The sequence below is a fragment of the Protomyctophum parallelum genome, assembly GCF_964188405.1.
Source record: "Protomyctophum parallelum genome assembly, chromosome: 1".
NCBI classification, from domain to species: Eukaryota; Metazoa; Chordata; class Actinopteri; order Myctophiformes; family Myctophidae; genus Protomyctophum; species Protomyctophum parallelum.
In genome coordinates, this window is record NC_139697.1 from 59,256,341 (window position 1) to 59,284,053 (window position 27,713).

Consider the following 27,713-nt stretch of genomic DNA (forward strand, 5'->3'; position numbering starts at 1 on the left):
ATAGAGGGAGTCGAGGGAGGGCGTAAAGTAATAAAAGTATACATATACTGACTGCATGCACTACATTTCCCAGAAGTCAATGCGCGTGGGCTTTGCCCCGTGCGCAGCCGACTAGCCGGCGTAGATGTCATCAGCCGAGTACCGGTGCCTGCTGCCATCGCGTGGGTTTGTCACTAGAACTGTTACAACTTCTTGTGTGTTTGTGTGAGAATTAAAACGACAGCAAAGCAACTCAACGTTTCAGGATCAAAATGACGGTAGGTTATAGCCGGCAGATGTCATGTCATCAGTGTCACTTAATTGCTGCCACTCCAAAGGTGTTAGGTTGACGTGTAGCCATGCTGTTAAGATAACATAACATTGCATGCTAACTTAGCTAGCTAATGCTGCTGCAGCAGCAGCTGGACAGATAGACGCAAAGCATGTGTGTATATAGTATACTAGTAATAACTGAGCTGTTAACTATACTCTCTCTGGGATTTCAAACTTTATCATGACACGATTGAATTATTGATTGCATACTTTATTAACAGTTTGCAAAAAAGCACAGAAGTACAGTACAGTACATACAAAAGGATGCTAAAAGCATTAAACCCACATTTCCATTTGGGTCCTTTGTGTGCATGAACCCCAACTGGACTTGACTCATTATGCACGAAGATTCGAAGAACATAGTGGTGGTGAAACTGATTTGAATAGCCTTCAGCTAGTTTACACAAGAATGGATATAGTTCAATTCAACAACTACTCAGTTTGCATGGGGACCTCAAGAATCCATGGGGCCCCCTAGCTGCAAGCAACTTTAAAGGTATATTCAGTGATTTCACTTAATTCAAATATCACTTATTTTTTTGTTTTGTTGTGATAATCCTCCCTACTATAGAGTGTGCTGACCATATAAGGAGTTCCTCCCTGTCCCCAGTTAACCCCTGGGGGTCAAAAAAACCTTAGGTTTCGTTTTTGACTCTCTATCCTGATTGGACGAAAGGCTGGGTCCCACAGCCAAAAACGAAACCTAAGGTTTTTTGAGTGAAATCACTGAATATACCTTTAAGTTTAGACGCTATCTGCAAAGTAGCAAGCTACCCACATATTTGCCCTGAAACATGAGTGTCATGATAGTGAGCGTCATGTGAACCATGGCTAACCAAATATAAAACAAACATGGGAAAAGTCTCATTCTACTCCTCAGCTACCGAAATGTGGCATGCCCCGACACCATCCATTAAAAGAAGGTGAATCACTGCATTCTTTCAAAACTAGCCTATAAAACTAGCCATGGATCAAGACTATCTTATTGAGTCTGAGTTTAACTTTCACATGTAAGAATCAATAAAATACATCTATGATAGTCTTCATCCAAGGCATCTGGAAAAAAAAAATCTATTGACCACAAGAGGAGGTGAATGCAATTTCCCATAGAAAGGATCAGGTGGAGGTGCACTGCAGACGTTTTCCGTTTTTCTCCTTTGTAGTTTGTAGTTGTACATATGTTTTGTATTTTGAATAACATTATTGTTTCATTTTTGAGCGGTGCTTACCACTCCAACTTGTGGCTTTTTGTGTGCCCCCCTATGGACAATGGCAAAATCATTTTCTATGATGTCATGTAGTTGATAGTGGGCGCAGCAGATCAGCTCATCAAAGGCACAGCTCACTTCACACAAGTGTGATTTTTTCCCAATGGCTGGCGTTTGAAATTATTTGTCATGTGGCCAATATTATTTTTAATCCTTTGACTGATTTTGTTTTATACAATAACACACTGCATTCATGTCTCGTAATATGTGGGCGCCCCTCACTTCACACAAGTGTGATTTATTTTATGCTATGTTGATAGGAACTGGGAACATAGTGGAAACAAGTCCCAGGGACCTTTTTGTGTCATCCTGTTGGCCTTAATGTCTGACTGCACCTCGTGCTGTTTACATTTCTGACTAATAAAGTATTCAATCAATCAATCAATGTTCCATTGACAGCCCATTCATGAAACGGAAAAGTCATCTGATTTTATTAAATGGCGTTAAACTCACCAATATTACACCTGGGTTATCTTTGTCTCTGTAAGAAAATAATAAATACATAAATAAATCAGTTATGTTATGAGCAACATTTTGGCTATAAAGTCCATAGAGCCATGAATTTCAGATGGCGATAGTATCTAAGTATAGTATCTAGAGGTCCCACCCAGACCAAACTATGAAAACCATTTGAGTTTGATGATAGTATTAGTGACTTGTTTTTAGCTTTAAAGCCATAGTTCTCAGTTATTCTACAATGGGAAATCATCAGTTAATTCAACTCGGAGAGTGTACACATTTTACTGTGTATTCTATTATCCGAGCAGGCTTTTGACTTATAAAGTATCTTGAGAATTTGGATTTCTGGTGGTGACGACTGACGACCATGCTGATTCCAATTCCACCCTCCCCTCTGCATGTTAGGAGCGGAAGGGTACAGCGAAGTTGGACTTTTTGAGGAAGATCGAGGTGGAGATCCAACAGAAATGGGAACAGGAGAAGACTTTTGAGTGTGATGCACCAACCACTATTGGAGAAAGCACAAAGTAATTATGATATTATTGATATATGTTTAGTTTTTAAATGGTAGCTATATTTCTTATGCAAAAACATGAGTGGTGTCTCATATTTCAACCCCTAGTGGGTCTAACCGTTGCAATTTGTATTCACTTTCTTTTGTGTACCACAGCAAAAATAAGTACCTTGTCACCTTCCCCTACCCATACATGAATGGAAAACTGCATCTAGGCCACACATTCAGTATGTCCAAGTGCGAGGTAAGGTCACTTAGAATCGATTTACAATGATTCATTATCCCAGAGCTATCTGCTTTCTGCTATCTCCCTCCCCTGATGGAGAGAGGTAATTACAATGGTGTCTGAACGACAATAAAGATGGTAGTATATTTATATCCAATCTGTGTGTATGCTATCGCCTTTGACAAATGTGATTATTTTGTTATTGTAAAATTATGTGAACCACACATGATCGTTTTCATTGGCTATGGCTATGCTGCACTTGCTTTGGGTAGCCTAATTTCATGATGTCAAGTACTACAGTATGTGCATAATGTCAAGTACTATGTGCAATGTGGAAATGCGTGATAATAACATATTCCATCCTCCACGGCTTGCCAACTCCGTGTGTGACATTCACAGTCACACCCCACGAGCCTCAACGCCGTCAAGTGATGCAAATATTACACAGATGTATATAGGCTATTATTACTTTTTACTATTTTTACTAATCAAAGCCTCTACCGTACATATTCTTTCAAATAAGTCCCAGGTTGTAGCTTTTAGGCAGGCAACAAAAGACGCATTTCCATCCACAACTAGTCAGTATTTGCTTCCGATCATCTTTAACTAGTTAGAGATGCTGATGGACAAATCTGCTCCTGTTGTCTCATGTGGATTCACTATATTCTAACGTGTATCTGCCCTCTATGCTCTACAGTTTGGTGTTGGATACCAGCGTATGAAAGGGAAGCAATGTCTCTTTCCATTTGGGCTGCATTGCACAGGGATGCCCATCAAAGTGAGTCTTGTTTGTCATTCCACTGCATAGTGCATAGTCACAATACTGTAGGTGTACTTAAACATAATACTAGATTAAAACTCCTTTTATAATAGCTTCAAAATTCGATTCATTCATTAATTGATAACCTTATCGATCGATAGACCGGTTATTTAATAAGCAGCGTTTTTTTGTTTTTATTTTATCAGAGAATCTTAATTTCCCTCAATGTCTAACATAAAAATCTACATTTTGCTGATCTATACAGAAATAATACAAAAGGCATATTATATTCCTTAATCAAATATATATTTGACCATTTCAGATACAGGGCCAGGCAATGGCATCCTTTATGAGGAATTAAATGAAAAGTGCACTGTCTTGTCTGTCACATCACTTGCACAAGCAGAGACGTTTCTGTGGCTACCAAAGGGAGTGGGGAGTGGGCACTGGGCAGACACCATTACATTCACAGAAAACCGCCCAATGATGGAACCACAGTATTTTCGATTTAATTGTTAAATTGAATTTCTTAACCATTGAACTATTAACATCCCTACTTCAAAGGAATAATACTCTAGTGGTAAATTGACTTGTAGATAAAGTAATCATTTATTGAGGCAAAATTGTTCATGCCTTCAGGGACTGTCATCAGGATGCCATTGTCCAGAAGTTTGAATCAAGTTATTGCAAGATATCTTTATGAAATTGTGGTTTAGATGGTTAATAAATATTGAAGGCATGGCATGATTAGTCACAAAACATCAAAACAATTCATAACCTTTTTCTTAACCCATTTTGGGCGGGAACCCATTTTGGTGTTAGCATTAGGTTATGCTTTAGCTATTTAAAAATAGCAGGCGCTATGAGCTTGTAGGTCTGCTATTTGTGAAAAATCGAAGAGCGACTGACATAGAAGACATTTTTAGAATCTGATCTCAGGTCAGAATGGGTTAAAAGACAGTATTGTGATTGGTATTCCTAACTCACCAGCTTGGCTAGATGAGGTTTACATAAAAGAAAAAGTTTTCCAACAAGAAAATTAATCATTGATTTTCTTTCATTCATTCATTCATTCATTCATTCATTCATTCATTCATTCATTCATTCATTCATTCATTCACTCACTCACTCACTCACTCACTCACTCACTCACTCACTCACTATAATTAGTACTGTATAGTTGAGAACAGTTGTATTGGCAATGCTTGGTCCTTTTGACCTAGATATATTATTCATTAATTTCAGCCATACGTAGTTGTGTCACTAGAAATCGAAACGGTCCTCCAAACCTCTTCCCCTATGACAGTACGGAGGCTATATACTTTAATGAATGGCCCTCTCCAATTCCCTAACAATACTAATGTCTTGGTCTCCATCTTCTTGTGTACCCAGGCCTGTGCAGACAAGCTGAAGAGAGAGATGGAGGTGTATGGAAACCCTCCACAGTTCCCAGAGGAGGAGGAAGAGGAGGAGGAGAAGCCCGAGATTGCTGATGAAATCATCATCAAGGACAAGTTCAAGGGCAAGAAGGTGAGATTGAACACTAAGATAATCATCAGCCGTTAGAACAATTAGCCATTCGCTAAACCCCACCCCAAAAAGCGATTGTCCAATGCCAATCCATATATTTTAGCAACCGTTGCTATGCTGGGCAAACTTTCGTGTCGGGGATGTTACACGACTCAGCCACCCAGGTCATGGCAATAATACTAACCACCGTAGTCTGACCATGCATTGCATGAAAACTCCTATCGGACGGTCGTTAAAGTGGATTGTTGCATACTGTTTCTCCCTCTGTCATTTATTCGTATTTCTAGTTTATTGAAATAATATCATGCACATTAATCCAGTGCAAAGCATACTGCAGGCCTGGTTGACTAGATTTAGATTACATTTTGAAGCTCTTTCGACTAAAATGATCGATTTTCTTATATGGGGAAATCCCCGTCATTTAACATGCATCTCAATGGGGGAGAAGGACAGCTTGCCATGTCTCCTCGCTGCGAACGTGCCTATTGGACAAGGACGGGTTTGGAAGGGACTTAGCGAAGGGCTAATTACGCTTCTGTTAACCACGTTCAACCTAGCGTTCCTATGGCGTCATTCACTATAGGTGAAAAACATGAAAATTAGAGAAAATAGCAGATCTACATATTTTCACTATTTCCCCCCCTTTTCACTATAGTGACCCTGTTGTATGACGATGAATACATGCACGTTCATCTTTTCTCACTTTCACTGGTTTCTTGCCTTTACTGTAACATATTTGGAGATACCATGATACCAGTCAGTTTCAGTGATTTATTACTGCTGTAACTAAACCATACCACCATACTATACCACCCCAGCCCTAAACATTTAAGTATCTAATAAATCTGGGGTAATGAAAATAGCAGAACTAAAAGCCCACAACGTAGTGTGAAGTGATACATTGTGAGCTTGCAGATTTGCTATTTTCTGTAATTTCAGTTGGGTTCTAATTTTCGTATTTTATGACACTTCTGCAAACCTCATGTAAACACATTCTTTTGTCCTGGATAGGGTGTCTACTATCGGGTGATGAATGCATGTATGTGGTCATAACAAAAGACAACGTTTTTTTTTCTCTACACGATTGAGTCAAAAGTTAGCTGTTAATTGGCTTACATTATTAAGATGATCAGGGAATGGTGACCTTACATGTGTTTTATGCATGAACACTTTTACATCTCGTAGGGTGGCTTCTGCCAAATGCATCAAAATCAATCACAGTTTATATTTGCATAGACATCTGTGAAAGTCAGTTTAATACAGAATATTTAGTGTGATCAACAACGCACCTGACACTTTGAATTAATCTGGTGCGGAAAACCAATCTCGTAATCCTTAGGCTTTAATAAGCATTGACGGCTATTTTAACACAGCGTTTTGTGCATTCATCCGCGTGGTCCCCTTTCTGTCTCCGAGGCAGCATGCCAGGCATGCCAAGTATATCCAATTTGCATTGTTCTGAAGACCCATCTCTTGTGTGTTCTCTCTGGTTCTGTCAGAGCAAAGCAACAGCCAAGGCTGGCGGCGCCAAGTTCCAGTGGGACATCATGAAGTCCCTGGGGCTGGCGGACAAAGACATTGTCAAGTTTGCCAACGCTGAACACTGGCTGGACTACTTTCCTCCTCTGGCCATCAAAGACCTCAAAGACATGGGGGTCAAGGTAAAAGTGACTGCTGGAGTCTAACAAACCTTAAAGGACAACTTTATTTTTTTTCAACCAAGGTTCATGTTTTAGGTTGTTATTAGAGAAACTAAAAGGTGAGTGTTAATTGTCTCCACCAGGCCGAAGGCATGTGGGGAGAGTATGTTTTGCACTCCGTCCGTCCGTGTGTCCGTGTGTCCGTCCGTCCGTTAGCAGCTAATCTCGGCCACCGTTAACCCGGTCGATGCCAACATTTGCACACACACTCCCTGGATGCCAACGATGAACCTCTGCCCCAAACTTTCCAGAACGGCCTGTTATAGCGCCACCAGGAGGCCGCTTTGTGCAAAACAAGTTTTTGCACAGTACACCTACAGATTTTGTCCAAACATCACGCAAATTGGTACACAGTCTCTCTAGAGCCATTCAACGAAACGGGTCTTTCAGATTTCTCACACTCCATCCTGATTGGTTAAGATTGGCTTCCAAAGTTCACAGGAGTGCTCAGTTTCAAACAAAATGCTGCAAATCATGAACACATCGCATGATTTCCTTGAAATTGTGCACCCACATTCCCACTAGGCCGAGGACGAAATGCCACATGAACAATTTCAACTCAGCCTCAAGGTGGCGCTATAACTGGCCAAAAAGTGTTTTTACCTCTAACTGCACGAATCTGTGGATCACTTTGTATGCCAACTCCCTAGAGGCCAAGGAAACACCTTTGTCTGGAATTTTTCACATCTGCTCTTTATAGCGCCACCAGGAGGCCCACATATGTAAAACACATTTTCTATTATTACTCCTTCAGATTTTATCCAAATTTCACGCAAATCCGTACACATGATCTCCATAGTCATGTGATCAACACAGGTTTGTTTGATTTCTCATATTCCAAAATGATTGGCCACGATTGGCTCCTACAGTTTTCAGGAGTAGCAAATGGCCACAACTCCTCACGAGTCAACGCAGCGTCCGATTGCGATGAAACTGTGCACGCATATTCCCACTAGGCTGAGGAAGAATCCTGGTGGAGACCTGTGCCGATTGGCACTTTATCTAGTTTTCTTTCATTTGCTGCTTTCTTTCGTTTTAGGGATTTTAGCAGTTTTTGACAGGGGGGGGCGGGGGCATTCGAGCATGGGGCTAAATATGTATTTTTTTACCAAATTTGATGGTGATTTATTTATTTATTATTTACTATAGTCCTAATAAACCCCAGGAAATTATTTTGATCGAAGTGCTGAATATGCTGCACATTACGGAATCAGTCGATTCCGCAGAATGTTAGTGTCTGTGTTCCCTACCAAAATAATGTCCGAGCTTCCTATACCTGTTGCACAATCATTTTGATCTGGGGATCTGTAGATGGCACCGATTATCAGAGGTTTAGCTTTAGGACAGCCTTCTTAGCTTGCCTTGTGTTTGACTTTTATTATACTAATTATTCAATTTTTTCTCTTGATTGACTAATTAATTAGATTTTGTTCAAATTGAAATTTGATCATTTTTTTTCTTCAATCAATTTATGATTTCATCCCTATATCGATTATGTCATTTGAAGCATAATGTGTAGTATGTGCTTCCTTTTATTTCAATATTTCTTTCCACTGAGTTTCTTCTTTGCAATACATTTCCATTTTCTAATTGGTAATATTAATGACCAATTACATTCAGTTCTTTGCTGAAAGAAGTGTTTCGTTTCAGTTAGAGCTATAATCCAGGACTTCTTTTAATGAATAAAATCTAAGTCTGTATGGTAGAATATGCTAATACAGTATAACTAGCACATGTTTGTTGGTGGTCCCCCTACCTACTCTTAAATTGAGAAATGCAGACCCGGGTGTAGGGTAGGGCACATACTAGTTGAAATGGTGTAAGAGGTGTCCTTTAACCCATTCTGACCTGAGATCAGATTCATACGAGGTTTCCGCCGGACACACACTGGTCTGATGAACCCATTCTGACCTGAGATCAGATTCTAAAAATGTCAGTCGTTCTTCGATTTTTCAAAAATAGCAGACCTACAAGCTCGTATCGCGCCACTCGGTGGCGCGATATGAGCTTGTAGATCTGCTATTTTTCAATAGCTAAAGCATAACATGATGCCAACACCAAAATGGGTGCCCGGTCAGAATAGGTTAAGAAACCGGGCCAAAAACGAACCATTGCTATAATTAGTATAATAAGTTGATAACGGGTTGCTCGTCCTCCTCCGCTGAAGCACATCATGTTCCTTCTCTCAGGTGGATTGGAGGCGTTCGTTCATCACCACAGATGTCAACCCCTTCTATGATTCCTTCGTCAGATGGCAGTTCATGACTCTAAAGGAGAGGGGGAAGATCAAGTTTGGCAAAAGGTCAGATAAGACATTTTCTTCTTACCTTTCTACCTGTACACCATTGTCAATTGTGCCCTGTACATTCCTTTGCTTATAACACGTCGCGACACATTGTGTTAAATGTGGCATATGTTGCATTTCTGAAGGCTTTGACATTCACTGACCCTCTGCAGGTACACCATCTACTCGCCCAAGGATGGCCAGCCGTGCATGGACCATGACAGGCAGACTGGAGAGGTATTGTATCTTTGGCTACTGAAACCCTGGATTCTAGTTTGTGGGTGGCAACAACAGCAATGCATGTCTGTATATGCCAATTTCCACTAAGCACTTTTACAATATTCACAAAGGCTAGCCATTGCCAAATGTATTATTTTTGTTAAAATGCAGAAAAAGGAACTAAAGCTGGGCAAAGATTTGTGCTCCATCTATGATGGTAACAACGCCTCCCCCCACCCTCCATTTCTAGGGAGTTGGACCACAAGAGTACACTCTCATCAAGATGAAGATTGTTGAGCCCTACCCAGCTAAATTCAAGACCAAAGTATTCTATAGCAGGTAACAAACTGTTTGCCTTCTCATTTAATTGGCTTCTAAAGCTATTCTATCTTATTCCACCTGCGACTGTGCAGTTAAAAGGTAATGCTGTGTGAAAGTGCTGTCAGGGATCCACAGTATGTAAGGGATAATGAACAGTGAGCCAGTCATTATTGAGAAATGAACCCTGACGGGGTCTGATCCCCCTGAAGGGGGCACACTGGCTCACTGCTCAATTATCCCATTCTGACCTGAGATCAGATTCATATGAGGTTTTCGCCGGACACACACTGGTCTGATGAACCCATTCTGACCTGAGATCAGATTCTAAAAATGTCAGTCGCTCTTCGATTTTTCAAAAAATAGCAGACCTACAAGCTCGTATCGCGCCACTCGGTTGGTGCGATATGAGCTTGTAGATCTGCTATTTTTCAATAGCTAAAGCATAACATGATGCTGACACCAAAATGGGTGCCCGGTCAGAATGGGTTATACTACTTATTTCACAGCTACTTGAACCTTTTTCAACCATATCTTCATAATTATTGGTCCTTACCAGTGCACACTTTCTCTGTACTCTGTGTCTCTCATTGGTGGTCTGTGGACAGTTCTTAATCCAGCCTACCATTGACATCATCGGTGGGGATTCCAAGCGAATAGACACTCATACTGACATTAATTAAGAATAAATAAGAAATCACATCCGTGTGAAGTGAGCGGTGTACATTTTCCCTTCATTGTCAATGGCATTTAATGTTTGTGTTGCCACAAATGTATGTAATGTTTGAGGGACATATGGCCTAATGTCTCCTTTCATTGTCAATGGCAAATATGAGATGTGTGGGGACAAAAGCTGTATATAGAAGGGGCTAGCACCCCTCAAAAATAAATAAATTACCAAACTGCCTACTGATGATGTCACTGGTAGACACAAAGCGAGTAGACAGAATTGGTGCCATCTTATATGTATAATATACATTGAACTGAGGTTGAGCGTTAGTGAGTACCACTTATATGCAGATAGGTTGAAAATGGGTTTGTACAATCGAATGAATACTTTATTAGACAGATGTTAACAGCATTTGGTACAGTCAGACATTTGGGCTAAAAAGATAACACAAAAAAAGTCCCGGGGACTTGTTTCCGTTGTGGTCCTATAACTGTAAAGTGAAGAAATGGCTATCAAGAAATAACAGACCGCTGAACGCCGTGATTGCCCAATCAGAATCAAGCATTCAACCTAGCTGCGTAATAACTATAACATGTTTACAGCACAGGAAATAAATTTGATTCTGATAGCAGAATGTGCTGTAGGTGCAGACTGAGCCCTGTTCTGTAATGCATTTCTCAGGAGGAATGGCATTTATTGGATGGAGGCGGGAGATCATTCAGAGACATTCTTGCTCCTTTCTCAGTGTTCTTGGTCATATGGATTTATTTTGAGGATATGCTCTGACAGTAGTAGCATGGATTTATTTTGAGGATATGCTCTGACAGTAGTAGCATGGGTTTATTTTGAGGATTATGCTCTGACAGTAGTTGCATAGATTTAATTTCAGGATGCTCTGATAGTGGTTGCATTGATTTAGTTTCAGGATTGCTCTGATAGTAGTACGTAGCATTGATTTATTTTCAGGATATGCTCTGACAATACTAGCTTTTCCTCTAGCTTTATGTTTGCTTGTTTTAGTACAAACCACATATCAAGACCAACAGTGAACAATGCAGTTCTGCTGATGCACTATGGGGTTCCCCAATAGGCGGCCCGCCTATTGTTTTTTTTTCTTCTAAAGCTATTATATCTTATTCCACCTGCGACTGTGCAGTTAAAAGGTAATGCTGTGTGAAAGTGCTGTCGGGGATCCACAGTATGTAAGGGATAATGAACAGTGAGCCAGTCATTATTGAGAAATGAACCCTGACAGGGTCTGATCCCCCTTAAGGGGTCACACTGGCTCACTGCTCAATTATACTACTTATTTCACAGCTACTTGAACCTTTTTCAACCATATCTTCATAATTATTGGTCCTTACCAGTGCACAATTTCTCTGTACTCTGTGTCTCTCATTGGTGGACTGTGGACAGTTCTTAACCCATTCTGACCTGAGATCAGATTCATACGAGGTTTCCGCCGGACACACACTGGTCTGATGAAGCCATTCTGACCTGAGATCAGATTCTAAAAAATGTCAGTCGCTCTTCGATTTTTCAAAAAATAGCAGACCTACAAGCTCGTATCGCGCCACTCGGTGGCGCGATATGAGCTTGTAGATCTGCTATTTTTCAATAGCTAAAGCATAACATGATGGGTGCCCGTTCAGAATGGGTTAATCCAGCCTACCATTGACATCATCGGTGGGGATTCCAAGCGAATAGACACTCATACTGACATTAATTAAGAATAAATAAGAAATCACATCCGTGTGAAGTGAGCGGTGTACATTTTCCCTTCATTGTCAATGGCATTTAATGTTTGTGTTGCCACAAATGTATGTAATATTTGAGAGACATATGACCTAATGTCTCCTTTCATTGTCAATGGCAAATATGAGATGTGTGGGGACAAAAGCTGTATATAGAAGGGGCTAGCGCCCCTCAAAAATAAATAAATTACCAAACTGCCTACTGATGATGTCACTGGTAGACACAAAGCGAGTAGACAGAATTGGTGCCATCTTATATGTATAATATACATTGAACTGATGTTGAGCGTTAGTGAGTACCACTTATATGCAGATAGGTTGAAAATGGGTTTGTACAATCGAATGAATACTTTATTAGACAGATGTTAACAGCATTTGGTACAGTCAGACATTTGGGCTAAAAAGATAACACAAAAAAAGTCCTGGGGACTTGTTTCCGTTGTGGTCCTATAACTGTAAAGTGAAGAAATGGCTATCAAGAAATAACAGACCGCTGAACGCTGTGATTGCCCAATCCGAATCAAGCATTCAACCTAGCTGCGTAATAACTATAACATGTTTACAGCACAGGAAATAAATTTGATTCTGATAGCAGAATTTGCTGTAGGTGCAGACTGAGCCCTGTTCTGTAATGCATTTCTCAGGAGGAATGGCATTTATTGGATGGAGGCGGGAGATCATTCAGAGACATTCTTGCTCCTTTCTCAGTGTTCTTGGTCATATGGATTTATTTTGAGGATATGCTCTGACAGTAGTAGCATGGATTTATTTTGAGGATATGCTCTGACAGTAGTAGCATGGGTTTATTTTGAGGATTATGCTCTGACAGTAGTTGCATAGATTTAATTTCAGGATGCTCTGATAGTGGTTGCATTGATTTAGTTTCAGGATTGCTCTGATAGTAGTACGTAGCATTGATTTATTTTCAGGATATGCTCTGACAATACTAGCTTTTCCTCTAGCTTTATGTTTGCTTGTTTTAGTACAAACCACATATCAAGACCAACAGTGAACAATGCAGTTCTGCTGATGCACTATGGGGTTCCCCAATAGGCGGCCCGCCTATTGTTTTTTTTTTTTTTTTTTTTTTTTTTAAGGGTCCAAGATATAAATGGCATTAAATGGGGGTCAGTAGCCTATGCATGTCAAACTGGGCATCCTTTTCAAATGGGGTCTTGCCCTGAAAATGAATTTTCAGGGCAAGACATCGACCTCGCGCGTGCAGACTCGGCCCCCAGCCTGGTACGCTAGTCAAAATATGGCCCTTGAGGAAAATTTATTGGGGAACCCTGCTTGACTATGGCCTCTCTATTCTGTATTTAAGTCTGATTTAAGTCATTTTGTAGTGCTACGTTACATCCGGGTCCAAGTGGCACCAGCTCCCGTCCGCATCTCATTGTAAATAGAATATCTAAACGCGTGAATCTTTTTACAATTACCTTATTTTTCAGAAAGGAAGCCATTGAGGGTTAAATGGGTCTTAACCCTCTAAGACCCGCATTCATTTCTACTTTCAAAAAATAGATTTCAACCTCACTACTACTTTGTACTACTAGGACTAAGACTAAAACATATGTTAAAAAATAAATAAATAAAAAGTTTGATGAAAAAGTTATAATAATTATATAATAATTATATAATAATATAATAAATTAATAATTTACATTTGGGGGATATCTTTCACAATAATGAATAAAACATGTTCTAGACATTCTAATGATCACAAAAAAACATATATTACAATTATTGTACCTACTTTTATTAGGGTAAAGGTCAAAAGTCTTAGGTTAAAAAAATGTTCAAAATCGCACAGAGTCCAGACATTTTTAATTTGTGTGAATTTCAGCCTCTGTGGGGGGTATTTATATGCAAATATCATGACCAATGGCATTGAAATGGCATTGCAATGAACATCACTGATGACGTTTAGGTGAAAAAAATAAAAAAATAATTTAGTAATTAATTAAAATAAAATTGTTGCTAAAAAGCAATGCTGGGTCTTAGAGGGTTAATGCTTCCAACTCGAGTACAATTATTAATGTTTTGTACTAGTGTCCATGACAAAGAAAATATATGATGTGGAGACAATAAAGACTATTATTTATTGAAGTAACAATAATGCTCAGTACAATATTTCTGGGGCATATTTAGAATGTGTGCAGCTCTTTTCTGTTGCGAGGAAAGCGGTAAAATGAGACTTTCGTGGTTGTTTTCGACTCAGATTTAGTCAGACGGAGCGTCACAGTATAACTCTATGGGGACACAAAAGCGACACAAAAGTAGGACCCGGAAGTATCTCTGGAGGGAACGCTCACGTCACGGCTAAAATACTGAATGCTCTATAAGCCATGCTCTATACCTGCCATGTGGACAGGTATAAAAGCTCACTCTGGCATCATTGTGTGATTGTTGTTGTGTGTTACTAGTATGGACTAGTCCCTTTAAACACCACAATGAAACACACCCACAATTACCTGCAGCTACGTTTACCCGTCAAAACGGTTGCTGTGTTCTTGTAAAAGCCGATTAGGATCCAACATTTTAAAATAAATCTAGTATATGCCTGAATTTGAAAGTGTTAAGGCTTGTAAGATTTATTGCACATGACTGTACCATTTATACGTGTGCTGTCATATTCTAGAGAATAAAAGTAATACTTTGAAATACTTACCTTTGAAATCAAATTGATATGTGAGGTGCCTGTACAACCTTTGCAGATGCTTGAAATGTGCTTAAACGGGATAGTTGGAATAGATAGGTTAGAATGGACAGTTAGAATGCCCTTTAAAGTAATTCATCTCATTGAATGAACCACCTAAAACCACATATACTTTAACCAGGATCGGTAGTATTGGTCCCCCTCTATGCTAAATCTCGTTGACGGAAATAGCCAATCTACAAACTCGCAACACGAATGGTAACTTTTGCTGAATGTTCACCTATTGTGAACTGACCCAGAATAGGGACGCTACAGTTTGTGGTCAAAAACATTCACCTTTGACGGCACCTTTGACACTATCATCATCATGGCTTCCGTTCAGCGCTCTGAAAGGAAAGAACATCTACCTGGTGGCAGCCACCATGAGGCCAGAGACCATGTTCGGCCAGACCAACTGCTGGGTGAGACCGGACATGAAGTACATCGCCTTTGAGACGGCCAAAGGAGACGTGTTCATCAGCACCATGAGGTCTGCCAGAAACATGTGCTACCAGGGCTTCACCAAGGAGGACGGGGTGGTTCCTGTGGTTCTGGAGATACTTGGACAGGTATCTGGCTTCAGTGGCTCTGCACTTAACCCATTCTGACCTGAGATCAGATTCATACGAGGTTTCCACTGGACACACACTGGTCTGATGAACCCATTCTGACCTGAGATCAGATTCTAAAAAATGTCAGTCGTTCTTCGATTTTTCAAAAAATAGCAGACCTACAAGCTCGTATCGCGCCACTCGGTGGCGCGATATGAGCTTGTAGATCTGCTATTTTTAAATAGCTAAAGCATAACATGATGCTGACACCAAAATGGGTGCCCGGCCAGAATGGGTTAATGCTCTCTCCTGCCGATTAGGCACAATATGTTTGACCAAATACATCGATATCGATTTTGTGACGATATTGTGAGGATGCCTATGGGTTCTTTCTTTCACACACTACTTAGGTAATGAGATTTATTCATAAATTATCATCTGTAATGGCTATATAATAACTAAATGGGTAAAGGGAAATGATAGAACAACTAGAAACGGTCAGGGAAGTTTAGAAAACATAACAATACCACCTTACTGTAATGTAGCCTTAAAAACAGGAAAACATTTTCGCCATATCATAATATTACAATATGCAAAATCACACAGTATCTAATCTCATGTCACTATTGCTCAGCACTACTGCAGATGTTTTTTGTCTTTTTTTGTCTTTTTCTTTTTTTTTTAACCTTTGAAATCAGTATATCTAAATGGTAGCTCCCAGCTGCATGACATATTGCATATTAGGTTGTGCACAAGGCTCTGTCAGTGAAGATTTCATTCAGTAACGGATATATATATATATTTGTACGAGTGGTTCTAAGCCTCTTTCTCTCTCACCAGGATATTTTGGGCTGTGCTCTGAGTGCCCCTCTTACCTCTTACAAGGTCATCTATGCTCTTCCCATGCTCACCATCAAGGAGGACAAAGGTATGGGTTTAAGTCATTTATTTCACAACACAATCCTAATGGTGTATTTCAAAAAAATGATGGATGTCAGAACACACTATTAAAACAATGTGGGTATATTGGAACACTACTGCTAAACACTGCCAGCGAGCCCCTTGGAAAGTACACGTCATCTATCCATGTTTGTCACATATCCTGTATGAGGGGCGTGATATAAGGATTAAGATGGAGTGATAACTGAGCCGGATACTACAGTTATCAGCCCTAGGGTTGATGCGGCGGTCACTGACCGTCAACGCAAGCTATAGTGTCACCACGCACTGAGCGTGTGCATCGTCACTGTGGAAGGAACTCTTATCGGCCACGGTTGAGGCATTGATATGTGATGAACATATTATCGGCCATGGGTGGGCATTTGTGAGTGCCCTATGTAACCAATGGCAAGGGCGAATGCCCTTGTGATCATCTGTATGTATCAACCTGCTAGAAATGCTTATGTGCTTATTACAGTAATACTATGTATTGTCATATGTTCAGCCGGTTGTGCACTGGCACACGAATAGACACATACACAACTTCAAAATGTGCTCAAAACTGTATTTTCTTATTTGCCAGTACTATGATGGAATCATAATAGCCTTTTTGCTCTATGGATTTCATTGTTTGTGTGTATAGACCAGCAAGGGTCATCCAACCAGATACAACGAATGAGACGCGCACACACGCTCCGCATAAATGTGTCCCCTATGCTGCGTTCACACGGGCAAAAGATACACAGATGCAAAGCTACACAGTGTCTTTGTAGCTTTTCCAGTAGCTACAAACATCAGATGCATCTTCATGTCGCTGGCTTCCATTTACAATGAATGGTAGACTGTAGCTTTGCGTCTGTCCGCATCTGTACGGCAGCATTAACCAGGACCTATCCTGTGTGGTGTTGCGGTGTCCCTTGTGCTCCTCCAGGTACCGGGGTGGTGACCAGCGTTCCATCTGATGCTCCCGATGACATCGCCGCTCTTAGAGACCTAAAAAAGAAGCAGGTGAGTTTAAAGATCCCCTCCACTGAAATCTGAGTTGCATGTGCAATGTAATGTCACCAGGATCGAGATGATGTGTGATGTCACCAATGGGTCAAACATATAATGTTCCAATGTGTGGTAACCTGACACCTGTAGCCTCAGCATAGATGGAAATCTGAGAAGGTATTGACATTGACATAAGTTGCTGACATGGAATGCCAGGTAAATATCATGTTGCCAATTTACCTATTTATAGATCCTACAGTAGCAATCTAAATAAGGCTAACGGTGTAGATATGCTGGTATGCCAACTTCAGTTGTTTGTTCAACATTTGTGAAGGTTTTAAAATGGTGGTAAACCGATATTTTGATAGCACAGCAGCCGATGGCCTTCAAATAATTACTAATGCCTGCTATTTCATTGAATAGCACAGAAATGGTAATCTTTTCTTTTTTTCCGGCTTGCCTGTAGCTTTTGTGAATTGTTCCATTCCAGTTTTACTACTGTGCAACACACTGCACATGACATACGCTGCAAACCATTAATCAAGTGGATATTAATGCTCTGTGTTTTTTTTCCTCTCCCAAAGCCCCTGAGGGAGAAGTATGGAATTGAAGACAAGATGGTATTGCCTTTTGAGCCAGTAAGTTAATATCCTCCATGAACTTACAATGTTATAGTTCACCCAACAAGCTCCCCACAGAGAGGAAGTAATGTGTGTGTGTGTGTGTGTGTGTGTGTGTGTGTGTGACTGTGTGTGTGTGACCGTGTGTCTGTCCATGTCAGGTTCCCATAATTGAAATCCCAGGCTATGGGAACCTGTCTGCTCCTCTGGTGTGTGACGAGCTGAAGATTCAGAGCCAGAATGACAGAGAGAAGTTGGCCGAAGCAAAGGAGAAGGTCTACCTTAAAGGATTCTATGAAGGCGTGAGTCTCGTTTGACTACTCTGCAGTTAATCCGGCTTGGCCAGATGAATGAAAAATATTTGTCCATATCCAACAATGCTGTTTTCACCCGATGGGAACACAATAGATACTCTATGTTTAATATGTATTTGTGTAAAATGTATTTATTCATGGATTTAAGTTCTCAGTGATCACGACTGGTTTCAGTTATTTGCATTCTATAATATAATGTCAGCATATCTTCTATGGAAACATGTCACGCACCAACAATAGGCTATCTACAAGCTTACTACGCGTTGCAAGCATATACAGTAGATAGCCTATTTCCTGTTATTCATTATTTTAAGATTAAAAAGTATTTGAAGTGCAGGTCAAACAATTAATAGAATATAATTTATGCTCAATCTTCCAGATCCCAGCTATTTCATGAGAGTGAAGGTTAAAGCCTCAACCTGCAATGTCTTCAACTGGTCGGCTGTTTGCTGTTTGGCTACCAAAACATCATAATTCCACATATTGTGCAAATTGTTTATGAAACACAGTACTGGTGTGTCGCGGCTCATTTCACGCCGTGTTCGCGAATCGTGAATTTGTAGTACTTGGCTGAACAACATTTTCAGCCGTGACTCGTGAGAAGCAGCACTGCGTAAACCTCGTTCAACCCAGTAGCCAAATAAATGTAGTATTTACATAAACTGCCAACATGTAAACTGTGTTGATGTCCCTCTCTCCTTTAGATCATGCTGGTTGACGGCTACAAGGGCCAGAAGGTCCAGGATGTCAAGAAACCCATCCAGAAGATGTTGATAGACAAGGTGCACCCCCCCCCCTCCCCCTCCCAACATGACTTCAAAGCTGTGTACTAACTTAATCACTGTGAACCTGGTGTCCCTATTTTGGACAAACATGTTCAAAACATAGCAGAAATGGCAGATCAACAAGCTCACAACACATCGGGATGCAATGTGTTTTGCGAGGTAGCAGATATTATAATAGGGCCCATGGTTATTTTGTGAGTCACGTGTGATTAAAGCCTAAATTATACTCGCAACACATTGGCAACTAAGCCCACACCGCGTTCAATGAAGTATGCATGACATCAAACTGAACATATTGGAGCAATGTCTCGTTCATTTCTCCATCGCAGGGAGATGCCCTGCTCTACATGGAGCCTGAAAAGCAGGTCATGTCTCGGTCAGCCGACCAGTGCGTGGTGGCCCTCTGTGACCAGTGGTGAGTGCTGCGATACCACTGTGTTTCTGTAACTCAGTAGCTCCAGTAAACCAGCTAGAGGTGCTAGAGTGTTAAATACAATAAATAGCTCTATTGTATATTCCGTAGTTTGAGCAGTAACAGGCGTCTCTCCATCTCTCCAGCTTTTTAGTAAACTTAAAGTATTTTCAGGTCGGGGATACCAATTCTAACCAATCCAGGAGAGAGAACTTATGCACGATACAGAATAAACATGTTCAATTGGAAGTAATGTTTTCCCCCGGAAGTAATAAACAAAAAAAGCGAGTAGACACAAAATTGGAACTGGAACACTAAAATCGAAGCTGATAAATGGGTTCTCCTGTTCCCTCTCCTTTTAATAATTATACTATAATTACTATAATAATTGTTGTACTGATGCATGCATTTACCCACAGATACATAATATTATGTTGTGGACGGCAGAAGTCTATGGCCAATATCTGTAGAAAGTAAAAAGAAAAAAAAACAGCTGTTTTTAATGAACATTGATTGTATTTTCAGGTACCTGGACTATGGCAACGCGGAGTGGAAGCAGCAGGCCAATGAAGCACTCAAGCCTTTGGAGACGTAAGATGCCTCACTGCGTGTACCATCTTTCCTTACCTAGCCTTGTGTGTGTGTGTGTGTGTGTGTGTGTGTGTGTGTGTGTCTCTGACTGACTGACTGACTGTGTGTGTGCTGTTAGTGTTCTACAGTATGTGCTTTGGTTCCACTGTGCAGGTTCTGTGAGGAGACGAGGAAGAACTTTGAAGCAACACTGGCCTGGCTCCAGGAGCACGCCTGCTCTCGCACCTATGGCCTCGGTGAGTGTGTGTGCGTGCGCCACATGTTTGGAAGATCGCCATCCACTGCAGGATAGTTTTTTTTTTTTTTACAAGCTCGTATCGCGCCACCGAGTGGCGCGATACGAGCTTGTAGGTCTGCTATTTAAAAAAAATCGACTGACATTTTTTTAGAATCTGATCTCAGGTCAGAATGGGTTCATCAGACCAGTGTGTGTCTGGCGGAAACCTTGTATGAATCTGATCTCAGGTCAGAATGGGTTAAATGCTGTAGTCTGTAGTCTCCCTCTATAGTCTGTGGACTATAGAGGGAGCTAGAGGACTGCTGATGAAATCGCTGCCACATGTCTATACAGGAATAGACAGACACACTAAACAAACTCAAAAGCTCATTGTATATTTTAGTCCCACAGGTAATTTTGCATGGCTTTATGTGGTTGTCGCACCCCATTGTCATCTCTGTGTGTGTGTGTGTGTGCGTGCGAGGTTGTCAGAACTCGTCACGATCATGCCATTTTAGTTGACAATTAATTGTTGTACAAATACATTGCGATTAACAATTGAAATGTGTTTCGGGCACTAAAGATTGAAAGCGGTAAATCAAATTTGCATTGTTTTAGCCTTTTGGGCTTTGTAAACAAGATTTAATGGCAATTAATTAAAAAAGTTTAACTTTATACTCCAGAAACATCTTATATTAACATTGCCTTGAGCGGTGGACTTCACAAACTTTTGCGAGATACACCTTTCCTCTGATCCAGACCTAAGTTGGCACAAACTATTGGTTTAGGGGTCTGCCGTGGAAATAGTCACACCAGTGTGGCTCTGTTCCTCCAATCCACACCAAATCTAGTACAAACACTGTTCAGGGGTTTGGCATGATTAATCACACCAAAAAACTTTAATTGTGCACACATATGGGGCACTGCAACAGTGTATACAGCTGTATCTAACACTTCAAATGGCCATAGCCTGTTAGACTATTGCTCTGATTAGCGCAATATAGGACTAGATTTGAAGGCCACATAGAGTCCTGTAAAAATTGTTTGATTATAATAATTGTGATTATCTCAAACAACTGCGATCAGACGATGATGTCATAATTGTCGGGCCTATAATGGCCTATAACGGGCCTATAATGTTGTTCCTTTTTTTTTTTGGCAACAGGAACACGTCTGCCGTGGGACCAGAAGTGGTTGATCGAGTCTCTGTCAGACTCCACCATCTACATGGCGTACTACACAGTGGCTCACCTCCTGCAGGGTGGTGTGCTCAACGGACAGGGGCCGTCCCCGCTGGGCATCAGGTACGCCTACAAACTAGGGTTGGGACCCCGGGCCGGAACCGCTAATTTTTCAGACCCCGGTTCCGAGATTGAAGAACGGGAATTGGTTCCATTGTATTTGGAACCGTTTCTGGAAGCGTTTTTTTCTTCACACTGTCAGAGCTGGTATGTGGACTTGATGTCTGCTATACAATTACTATACCAGTGTTTTCTTTTGGTTACATTTGTACTCTCTCAGAGTTAGAGTCCTGTTAGGGTCTACTTGGAATCCCCTATAGGAATCGTTATAGGAAACCGTGTAGGATTTTAACGATTCTTTAACGATTCCATCTTAACGGTCCGATTCCTTAAGGTTCCCAATCCTACCTACAACTCCGGTTGTGATCCGGAACCATATCCAACATTGAACCGATTGCGGTTTCATCACATTTGGAACCGTAAGGGCTCGAAGAATCCAGTATCGGCCGACTCCACGAACAAGCACTGTTCCCCAGGTTGTTTCTCTCCCTCTGTGGTAGAGGGAAGGTGTTTATTTTTTCAGCACGTGATTAGTAAATAAATGTTTCTACAAGCCGGATGTCATCAGTATCATCATCATACCACACAGTATATGAGGCTTCTAGCCAAGTAGCCATAACCTTTGGCTTCTTGACCCTCCAATGTTGGCTTTAAAGATGGTGTGCCGTGATTTTTGTACTTTTGATGCGTCTATGGAGTTAACATGGCTCTAATGGGGTCTAATGGAGCAATGTGTGGTTAGAATATTGAAATGTCTTCCCTGTGCATTTTTGGTTTCTTCCTGAAAGCCTTTGAGTCAAAAGGCCCAATTGAATCGTAAGTAACATCACACTATCAGCCCCTCTTCTTATCATACAACAGCTGTGGGCGCGGCTTCAGTTCAGTTGGATCATCACCCACCTGAAAAGTTAGGTATACTAACTAATGAACTGGTCGGTGTGGCACATAAAAACATAATTTTAACATTTTCTTTACACCTTTTTTTTAAAACGAAATCTTTCTCCTAGTATAATCCTAGTACCTGATGATCATATTTTAGGGTGGAAGAAATCACGGCATTCCATCTTTAAGTATTGTATTCTTAGCTTGTCACTATTGCAAATAAGGGCCATTTCCTGGCACAAGTAATAAAGATCTATCACTCTCTCACTCTCTCTCTCTCTCTCTCTCTCTCTCTCTCTCTCTCTCTCTCTCTCTCTCACACTCACACACTCACACTCTCTCACACTCTCGCACTCACTCACTCTCTGCCTCTCCCCCAGGCCAGAGCAGATGACCAGAGAGGTGTGGGACTTCATCTTCTTCAAGACGTCGCCGTTCCCTAAGACGGACATTCCTAACGAGCACCTGCAGAAGCTGCGGAGAGAGTTTGAGTACTGGTATCCCGTGGACGTGCGCGTGTCCGGCAAAGACCTTGTGCCAAACCACCTGTCTTACTACCTGTACAACCACGTGGCCATGTGGCCGAAGGACAGGTAAGTTGGCAAAACCCAGTGTTAAAAAAAAGTACTCAAATGTTTTACTTAACTCCTTGGATGGAAGCCACGCCCGAGATCCCGAGATTAATTTAACCCATTCTGACCTGAGATCAGATTCATACGAGGTTTCCACTGGACACACATTCGTCTGATTGACCCATTCTGACCTGAGATCAGATTCTAAAAATGTCAGTCGTTCAAAAATAGCAGACCTACAAGCTCGTATCGCGCCACTCGGTGGCGCGATATGAGCTTGTAGATCTGCTATTTTTCAATAGCTAAAGCATAACATGATGCTAACACCAAAATGGGTTCCCGTACAGAATGGGTTAATAATGCACTGTAGATACAGAACGCCTCGTTTAAAACTGTTACTTCAACATATCATTTTAGATATTTTTCATCATCGTTTCAATCTTGGAGAATGTACTAGAAAAAAACATTTACAGAAACGTACAGGCTTCCGTTTCAGGAAGAAAGCCATAAGCCATTGCAGTCCGACTTTAAAGTACATCCAAAGAAAACCCTAAACCCGATGAGGCGGCCTCTTGACGGGTGACGGCTGGATCTGTGGAAGTGTTGTTCTGAGGCAGCTCTTCAGCGAAGGCTTTCTCCAGAACCTTTATGATGAACACGTACGGCAGTGGGTTCAGGCAGCTGTTGAGATGTGCCAGACCGACGGTTACGGGGACCCCCAAGCCGAGCGCATGATGCAGTGCGTCGGTGTATCTTGTGTTCCTATTCACAACCTTAATCAGTTACAAGACGTGATAGGGGGTCCAGCACAGGAAAAACGCGGTCATAACAGTCACTATGATTTTGAAGGAGCGACCTGACTGGCTGGCCATTGAGCGATTATTCCTGAGCCGGTAGATGATGACAGAATAGCAGGAGACGATGACAGCGAAAGGGACCACTAATCCCATGAGGAAGCGAGTGATGGCTATGGCCCCATATCGAAACTTAAACAACTTCACTGTGTCTGTACTGTAGTCATCGCTGAGTGCAGAGTTGTTGTAGCACAAGATGATGTCTTTATCATGGTCCCTAAAGATGAAGTGAGGGGAGCTGAGAGCCAAGGCCAGCACCCAGACGCCCAGACACACCCAAGGAGCTTTTGTGACGGTGCGGTGGTTTCGGGTCCACACTGGACACACCACACATACACATCTGTCACCACTGATGGCAACCAGGGTGTAGATGCTGGCATACAGTACATGTTCATGTAGAAAACCGTACTATACAATTTGCACATGTTTTTAAAAGGCCAGTGTTCGTCCCGAGACACGTATGCAATTCCCAGGGGCAGGAATGCTGCCATCAGGATGTCGGCCGCAGCAAGGTTGAGGTACCAAACGGTGTTGACGGTTGTCTTCATTCTGAAGCCTGTCACCCAGGTGACAACACCGTTCTCCCAACACACCGAGCACAAAGACCAGGCTGTAGATGAACAGGGACACGATCTTGTAGGAATTTCTAAATTCAGTATGTTGGTCATCCTTGTATTCATCCTCATTGTCTTCCCAGAGAGAGCCGTTTCCTCCTGACAGATCCATCTCTTTATTGTGATAAAACAGCAGTTGTGGTCATCGTTCTGAAACCTAACATAATAAAAGTTAAAACATAAATGCAAGGGTGAAAAAATAGCTCTTGAGCTGTGTTTTAAAGATGTCTGCTTATTCTAAGCCGTAGAAACTTCACCATATCTTTTTAAATAATAAAATAACAAAACAATTAAGTTACATGCTTACATGTACATACATATGTATTATTTATTATTTTATTCTGAAAATACTTGGTGCCAGGGAGAGACGCCCATACAAATGGTATTGTTAAATTGTATTATTTTTAAATGTTTCATATATATATATATATATTAAAACATCAGTTCATTTGTGCTAGTGTTAAATGGCTTCATATTATGAATAGTACTGTAAAGGTTTCGATAACATCTCAATGTATCTTCAGCTCTTTATAAACAGAAAATGCATATTTATTTAACCAAAAAATATCACATGCACTACATTTTACTAGGGTATAATGCGGTATTTTTCTAACAGACGGAAGGCAATTGACCTTATTACTTTTGGAAAATAATACTGGAGAAACCGTTAACTTGTTATGGTATGTATTGTACCATCACTTTAGGTATCCGGTTTTTTTGGGTATTGGGTTTCGAGCTCCATCCCTACTCTCATAGCTCCCTCTGTTACTGGATCAAACAAAGAAATAAAGACTATCATAGATAGGCCTACCGTTACTAAATACAGCTGATGAAATTTCACACATGATGTGATATGATATGATAGTGATATATTTCCTTTAAATAAGTGTTGAATAGCTCTATATTTCGGATGGCAATCATTGCACGTAGGCTTATATAATAAAGAAAGTAAAATGAAAGATACCTGTTTCAAAGTGTTGAAGAGGCGTCAGAGACTTGTTCAAACTGTGGTCGGTAAACACTGAGGAGTTCAGAGCAACCTTAGATGTCATCGTCTATATAGATGTCATATGCATGACAGCCAACCATAGTGGATCTTTGTAGAGATGTAAAAAATAACAACCGTGTGAAATGGGGAAGTTGCATTTGTTTTATCAAGTCCCCCCCCCCAGGAAGGGCTTCATTTGATGCAGGTGAATTGTGTCCAGTGACTCCAGTCATCGTGTTATGTCAACCAGTGGCGTATCCAGGAAAGTCATTTTAGGGTGCTATGTCCTCAATTTCAACACTGCGATCAGCAACAGCAAATGTTGTTGTTGTTCAAGCATGTAGTGCTCAACATGAGACGACGAGGCTTGCACTTGAAAATAGAACATAGTACATACGGTAGTCATATTTGTCAGGTGAAACAAACACTGGCTCCGTTGTGCATCTTTCCTGTTCTCCAGTTTGCTCATAACATTGGGCGGTGTTATCAGGCGCTCCGCTGAGTCCGCTCCACTGTGGTGTTTATATATGTTTATGGTTGAGAGTGGTCTGGCTGTGCAGACTTCCGCCTTGCCCGTGTCATAGGCAGCCAATCATGACTAGGTCGCTACTACTCGATTGGCTGGCGGCGTCTAGGCGGCTCCCATTGGCTTAGACGGCATGGGGGCGACTCCCATTGATCACTAGGTCGAGGTTAAAAACGGTTTTATGTCCGGTTTAACCTGGCAAAAATCGAAGAGATTTAGTTTGGGATGAGCTGCTGGTTCGTCTATAGCAGACAGGTCTGTTAGACTAGAGCAGCCAAGCCACAGGTGTTACCGATGATACTAATTAAGGCTCTGTTCCCTTTAGTGTACCTTTTCAAAGGACCCCATAACTCTTCCATCTGTACAGTCTCAGAGTTACAGACCCGTACGTGGTCATTTGGAACCCACTCAAGGACACTTTGAGACCCACTGGTGTAGCAGAGTTTCCAGTGAGCCAACATGCACAATAGCAGCAGCCTGGCTCTGTTTGACCAGAATGGAACAGAACACCCACCTGTGAAGGAAGTCGGGAATGGAAAGTTATTTCCAAAATGGCGTGTATGCATGGAGCCCATTGGCTCACTGCTAGCCTCGGGGACCTCAGGGAAATTTGGTGATGTCAGTGTTCGCAGCTGTGTTCTACAGGGGAGGGGAGGCGGGCACAAAGATTGGTGAACCAATAGGGAGCCAGTGTCCGTTTCCAGTGCTAGTTTGATCCGCCCCTCTATGCCAAGAAAATGGAGCGTTCTTTCAGGCTAGCTCACTGAAAACCCTTAACATATCATCATCTGCATGTTGAATAATGTGATGGTGACACCAATTTGTTGTTCTTCACAGTGGGAAGTGGCCACAGGCGGTACGCGCCAACGGACACCTGCTGCTCAACTCTGAAAAGGTAACATTAATATTATTCCCTTGAAAAAATGTCCACGTTTGTGTGTTGTGCGTCTAACCACAGAGTACGAATATTTGGTGAAAATGGCAGATCACAGCACAGCTTGCAGAATGGCTACATTTGTCGATGACATTTGGTGTAGAAGGGGGGCGGGGGTGTAGACATCTTGGTTAACTAAGTATATAGCGTGTAAGAAGTGAACTGGTGTATGTTGAGAATATGGCACCCTAGAGCATAGTTACAAATAATGAACAAAATTAATTATTTTTATAGCACAGTTTAAGAATGACATCAGAAGGAAGCAGTATGAATATGGGTAATGGAACTGTGTGTGTGCACGTGTGTGTGTGTGTGTGTGTGTGTGTGTGTGTGTGTGTGTGTGTGTGTGTGTGTGTGTGTGTGTGTGTGTGTGTGTGTGTGTGTGTGTGTGTGTGTGTGTGTGTGTGTGTGTGTGTGTGTGTGTGTGTGTGTGTGTGTGTGTGTGTGTGTGTGTGTGTTTTTTAATATTCTCCAGATGTCCAAATCAACAGGAAACTTCCTCACCCTCCGACAAGCTATTGAGAAGTTCTCAGCAGACGGTACATTTATTTTTGTTCGTAATTATATTGTTTGGCTTCCAGCTAATCTCACCCTGTCATTCTTATTGCTTCCTGTGGAGATTGTAATGGCAGATTATACAGCCAATAAATACTGTAACTGTTTGAAAGACTTTGTCAGTATATTAATAATAATAATAATTATGATTATTATAGAATGAATGAATGAATGAAACTTTATTGACAGCCGTAGCCAGTAGAAGACAAACAACAATACAATACATACAAAACAGTTACAAATAAATACATTGGTTCATAAAACTCTAAAAACTCTCTTGTAAAAAAATAAGAAAATCTATAAGAGGCAAGCGGGAGTTAATTTTTTATGAAGCATGCTCTCATTTATTTTAT

The 27,713-nt window shown here is 41.2% G+C and overlaps 1 protein-coding gene and 1 pseudogene across 2 annotated transcripts in view; one reads left to right on the plus strand and one right to left on the minus strand.

The window, feature by feature from the left end:
• The first annotated feature begins 128 nt into the window (after positions 1-128).
• lars1b (leucyl-tRNA synthetase 1b) overlaps positions 129-27,713 on the plus strand; it is a 50,006-nt gene continuing 22,421 nt past the window's right edge. Inside the window, exons 1-22 of the mRNA XM_083782756.1 lie at positions 129-257; positions 2,445-2,566; positions 2,710-2,797; positions 3,477-3,557; positions 4,932-5,069; positions 6,569-6,730; positions 8,959-9,071; positions 9,227-9,290; positions 9,523-9,611; positions 15,056-15,281; positions 16,104-16,191; positions 17,134-17,210; positions 17,780-17,833; positions 17,977-18,117; positions 18,834-18,911; positions 19,244-19,329; positions 19,852-19,917; positions 20,071-20,153; positions 21,300-21,438; positions 22,698-22,910; positions 26,709-26,766; positions 27,281-27,344. Coding sequence (XP_083638882.1) covers positions 252-257; positions 2,445-2,566; positions 2,710-2,797; positions 3,477-3,557; positions 4,932-5,069; positions 6,569-6,730; positions 8,959-9,071; positions 9,227-9,290; positions 9,523-9,611; positions 15,056-15,281; positions 16,104-16,191; positions 17,134-17,210; positions 17,780-17,833; positions 17,977-18,117; positions 18,834-18,911; positions 19,244-19,329; positions 19,852-19,917; positions 20,071-20,153; positions 21,300-21,438; positions 22,698-22,910; positions 26,709-26,766; positions 27,281-27,344 — 2,236 coding nt within the window. The 5' untranslated portion in view covers positions 129-251. The remainder of the gene's footprint in view (positions 258-2,444; positions 2,567-2,709; positions 2,798-3,476; positions 3,558-4,931; positions 5,070-6,568; positions 6,731-8,958; positions 9,072-9,226; positions 9,291-9,522; positions 9,612-15,055; positions 15,282-16,103; positions 16,192-17,133; positions 17,211-17,779; positions 17,834-17,976; positions 18,118-18,833; positions 18,912-19,243; positions 19,330-19,851; positions 19,918-20,070; positions 20,154-21,299; positions 21,439-22,697; positions 22,911-26,708; positions 26,767-27,280; positions 27,345-27,713) is intronic.
• On the minus strand, positions 23,672-24,469 carry LOC310869069 (chemerin-like receptor 1; annotated as a pseudogene). Its single transcript has one exon. The product of its transcript is annotated as a chemerin-like receptor 1 (transcript).